Source organism: Palaemon carinicauda, chromosome 30 (genome assembly GCF_036898095.1).
Source record: "Palaemon carinicauda isolate YSFRI2023 chromosome 30, ASM3689809v2, whole genome shotgun sequence".
Classification (NCBI taxonomy): Eukaryota; Metazoa; Arthropoda; class Malacostraca; order Decapoda; family Palaemonidae; genus Palaemon; species Palaemon carinicauda.
This window is the reverse complement of record NC_090754.1, coordinates 39,242,404-39,247,403: the sequence shown is the minus strand read 5'-3', so window position 1 is coordinate 39,247,403 and position 5,000 is coordinate 39,242,404. Positions and strand designations below refer to the sequence as shown.

The following is a 5,000-nucleotide window of genomic DNA, read 5'->3' as shown; positions in this document are numbered from 1 at the left end:
GTTCAAAGGGCAAAGTAGATGGCTGTCTTGGGTCGCCTGCTTTTCTTTACACTAGTTATTCCTCTAATATATGCAATATAAAGAACCCATTTGAAAATTTAATAACTGCATAAATGGTTACACCTACTATAGTCCATTTCTTTTAGCGAGTCATATTTGCACAGACTTGCAACGGTGCCCTTTTAGCTCGGAAAAGTTTCCTGGTCACTGATTGGTTAGAATTATCTTGTCCAACCAATCAGAGATCAGGAAAATTTTCCGAGCTAAAAGGGCATCGTTGCGAGTCGGTGCAAATATGACTCTCTAAAAGAAATGGACTGTAGTATATTTATACTCTTTTCCCCTTGATAATTGAACAATAAAATATTCAAGTTTAAGTTTAAACCAAGCTCTAACTCGAAACTCGTACACTCCTAACAAAATTTCTTAATCACAAAACAATGTTATTCTTTATAATAAGTACATTATATAAATATTCATATAAACCCAAACTCACTTGTCTTCCATGAGCCTCTTCTTGAGATTATCTGTAATTGCTGACTCAGTGATCTTGGTCAGCAAGACCATATCATCCACGGTCGACTTCTTGGTCCCACCCTCGCTCTGCCAATGGTAGACCTGGAAGAGAGAGAGAGAGATAGTGTCATTGTTGGGGAAAATATAGCTAAACATTAGAGGGAAATACAGCTTGATATTCAACACATTCTTTCAAAGTTAATAATACTATAAATAATGATTTTTGGGCTAACTTTAACAGACCATAGTCCACAAGAACAAATAGTAAATTTGGTGAAAGGGCTTTTAGCTACTGTGCGCCTAGACATTATAATAAACTGCCAACTGAAATGAAGGACCTAAAGGGAGCAATTGAATTTAAGAAGAAACTAAAGACATTACTTTTCACAAGATCATATGATTTGGAAGATGCTACAATCAAAGAATTGTATAAGTTATAATGAAAATGTTTCGTTAGATGATTAATATGGACCCGCCCGAGAAGTAGTTCACTCGACTTCAGTGGAGGGTTGGATTTAAACCCATAACAAGTAAACAAGTAACAAGTAAACAAGTGAAATTAAAATATCAGAGCAGGTGATAAGGATAATATTAGAACTCACAATATAACTCATAATATAAAGATAACCAGAAATATAAACAGGAATTTGTTGCATAAGAATATCACGCAGATAAACATCGAAAACTAAATAGGCCCCACATTAGTACAATAATGTTAAATCCCGCTCTTATCTCATTTCGACAAAACATCAGAATATGAATGAAGAATCCAAGACCTACAGATAGACTATCTGTAGATCTTGGGAGAAACACAGCCAACAAAAACATGTGCAGATAGACATAGGTTTCGGCAGGTTACCCAGAAGTATATTAATACAAACAACGCAAGACAATAATACAAGTTGATAATTTTCTTTGAGATTTTGAAATTATAACTCGACTAAGGAATACCGTTCTCCATCCATGCATATCTCAAAACTTGCTCTTTCGTGAAGTCTTATTTGGGCGCTACCTTTTCATAAAAATGAAAAAGACCCCAAGAAAAGGTCTTTTGGTCACCTTTTCAAAAGCTCTGCCAAATTAATGTGATTATCGTGAAACTTATAATTATCAACAATTACAAGATACCTGAAATACCACACTGCCTTACAAAGATTGCTTTCGAAAAGAGAAATATCTTGAAAGGAGGAAAAGGAAGAGAATTTTATCACAATCTCATATGTTTTATCGAATGACAAAACCTGGGTGGCAAACAAGTTTAAAGATAAGGTCGGACCTCCTTCCACCTAAGGAAGGACCACGGTGGCCCAGACTGTGACTCCTGTTGAAAAAAAAGGAAAAACACACACAGATCTATAACTCCTCAATCATTATCTCACCAGGACAGTAAGGTTATAGGTACTACTGCCCATCACTTTACTCGAATGTAAATAGTTACCAGAATTTACTGGGGTAAAATGGCCGAGGGTTAATAACTTCGCCCTAAGGAGTTGCATGTTGATAGTGTGTGAAAACACACACATAATATACATATATACATATCTGGGCTATATAGCAATACGTTGGGGCCTGTCTGGCCATTCACCACCCAAATGTAAAAGGGGGAACCCAGCATTGCAGTATAAAGTCAAACTTGGAAATTGAACCTCAACAAAAAGGAATAGAAGCAGCAGTAAACAGGAACAGAGGTAAAGTAGAAGGATACAGAGGCAAGTGCAGCTAAGGGCCGAAGGAACATTGCAAATGCCATTAAGTAATGCCTACAGTGCACCCGTGAAGTGCACAGACGGCTGTGTTGTGCGATACTTTAATTACAAACTACTCTGTTTCTCCCCATCCCTCAGGTAAGGGGCAGATGGTGTAGTCATACCCTGGTGAGTCTCTATCACAGACATATGTAGCGGGACTCTTGAATTAGACTGTATTTCATATCTACGTTTATTGTTCCTGCTAAATATATACACATCGTTAAAATATTTTTCTATTTGAACTTTTTTGTACACAACTGAAAATACAGTTTCTAACAATGGCAACAATTGCATTAACACCAGGATCTGTCAAAAGCTAAATTGTATCTTTGAACAACAACGGTATACTAAACTCATATAATTCATTGTTATATTTGACGCTGCATTATACGATTAGGTTAAATCTTAGAGTTTGATAAGACCAAGAAACGGGACTCAAGAGTCAAGGGGGAGATATATCCATGCACGAGATTTGCTCGTTATCAATATGACTAATCATTATCATAAAAACAGGTCCAAGAATGGCTTCTTCTCATGGGTCCCCTGATATGACGTGAGCTGGTTTGAATAATACAACATTAGCCGGTAAGCTTCGGTACAGCAATGCCTTTTTGAGTTTCTAGTGTAGTAGTAGTAGTAGTAGTAGTAGTAGTAGTAGTAGTAGTAGTAGTAGGAGAGAGAGAGAGAGAGAGAGAGAGAGAGAGAGAGAGAGAGGGGGGGGGGGTTAATACCCGCCTAAGATGATTTAATAACGGAATTATCATCAATGGATGAACTTAGGATATTGATAATGACGAATCCAAGTTATAATAGTTCTAGAACTGATTTTTGTTTATGTTTATATACAGTACATACTTTGAGGTGCAAGGACCTAGAAAAGAGATTAAATCTCTAAAAGATTGAGAGGGTTTGGTTGTGTGATAAGAAGGGTATTACACAGTATACAGTGTATGTATGTAGATACATATACATACACGTGTATGTGTGTATAAAATGTGGTTCAAAGAAACGCTGTCACTGATGTTCGAACTTTTAAATTCATAAAGAATACACGAAAACCTAGATATATATATATCTCCTGTAGGCTCAAGAGCCTTGAAATATGCGGCCCAGAGACTATACAATAAAGCTCCCACGGGCCACGAGACATCTGAATTATTGAAGACATTAAGGCTCTCAAGAGGAAACTGAAGACTTTCTTATTCTGCGAATCGTTTGGCAATGACGATTCAACAGTAAATGAGCAATGCGTGATATGAAATGTTGAATATTCTGAACGAACAAGATAAAACAACAGTGGAGGTCCTGTAGAGAGTGGGGTTCCCCTGCTGTATGGGACCGGAAAGGAAGCCGTTAAAGTAGGTAAAAGGAATCAAAACTATTTTGAGCATTAAGAAGCACGAATTAATCAGTCTGGGATTAAACACATGCCTCGCTCACCTCCAATCGTGGCGTTGTGATAACCAAATTCTAATGAAAAGTATAAAGATCTTGATAACGTAATTACCTGTTAGGTTGTAGACTGTTGCAGGTCGCTGCCGGGATTAAAAGGACGCAAATATGTGCAAGAGAGCGTGTGTATAAAATAATATATCATCAAAGCACGAAGACCAGGACGAAGTTATCTTCATCCCACTTGGGTGACCCCATTTAAAAGTCTCTCTCTCTCTCTCTCTCTCTCTCTCTCTCTCTCTCTCTCTCTCTCTCTCTCTCTCTCTCTCTCTCTCTCTCTCTCTCTCCCCAATAAAATTGCAAAATTTCCCAGCTAAATTTTCAATCTATTTAAATACCATTTTTAAAATATTACACCAAAATTCTAAGTTTCTGTAAATGAACTATTTTTCAACGCTAAATTAAAAATCTATTGAATTAAAAGCTCAAGATAGAAATGAAATCTAATCGAGGCCCTTTACGTCAATATGCGTAGGACGAGATGATGAAGATGATATTTAAACAAATTTAAAAACCAGACTTTCCAAACTTAAAAAATTCAAATATTTCAAAATTAAACCTTCATTTCATTCAGACTTTCTACAAAAACTTTAAAAAATTATTTTATTTATTAACTACCAAAAAAAAAAATCTTATGTTACAAATTAAAGAAAAAACATCAGTCTTCCAGTCCAAATATTCAGAACGTTTTCATAAATATTTCACACAAAAAAAATTTAGTCAAAATCATTCCGACTAAATCTTCAAAACAATTCATAACAATTTATTTTTTTTATTATATATTAAAAAATGATACAGTATAATGTAAATTAAACACTACTGCAGCAAAAAATAATTCAGGACCAAACTTGAAAATTTCATACCAAGGTACCAAACTTTATCATAAATTTTCAAACTACTACTTAGGATATTTTTTTTTTTACAGAATTATTAGCATAATGTAAAAAACGTCAATGATTTCAAAATCAAATGAAAACTAGTCACGATCTAGTTTTCTCATTGTTAAAAATCATCAGGAATATAAATAAGTCCGAAAAATTCAGTGTATGAATATCTTAAATTATAAACAAAACTTCAGAGGTCTACGTTTTAATCATTTGAAAACTCTTACTTCGAATTTTGAAAACTCTTACTTCGAATTTTGAAAACTCTTACTTCGAATTTTGAAAACTCTTACTTCGAATTTTGAAAACTCTTACTTCGAATTTTGAAAACTCTTACCTCGAATTTTGAAAACTCTTACTTCGAATTTTGAAAACTCTTACTTCGAATTTTGAAAACTCT

The 5,000-nt window shown here is 34.9% G+C and overlaps 1 protein-coding gene across 6 annotated transcripts in view; it reads right to left on the bottom strand.

The window, feature by feature from the left end:
* LOC137623034 (unconventional myosin-Ie-like) overlaps positions 1-5,000 on the bottom strand; it is a 321,574-nt gene that overhangs the window by 54,700 nt on the left and 261,874 nt on the right. For all 6 annotated transcript variants that reach the window (XM_068353660.1, XM_068353664.1, XM_068353661.1 and 3 more), the window contains one exon: positions 497-618. In XM_068353660.1, the coding sequence (XP_068209761.1) occupies positions 497-618 (122 nt within the window). The remainder of the gene's footprint in view (positions 1-496; positions 619-5,000) is intronic.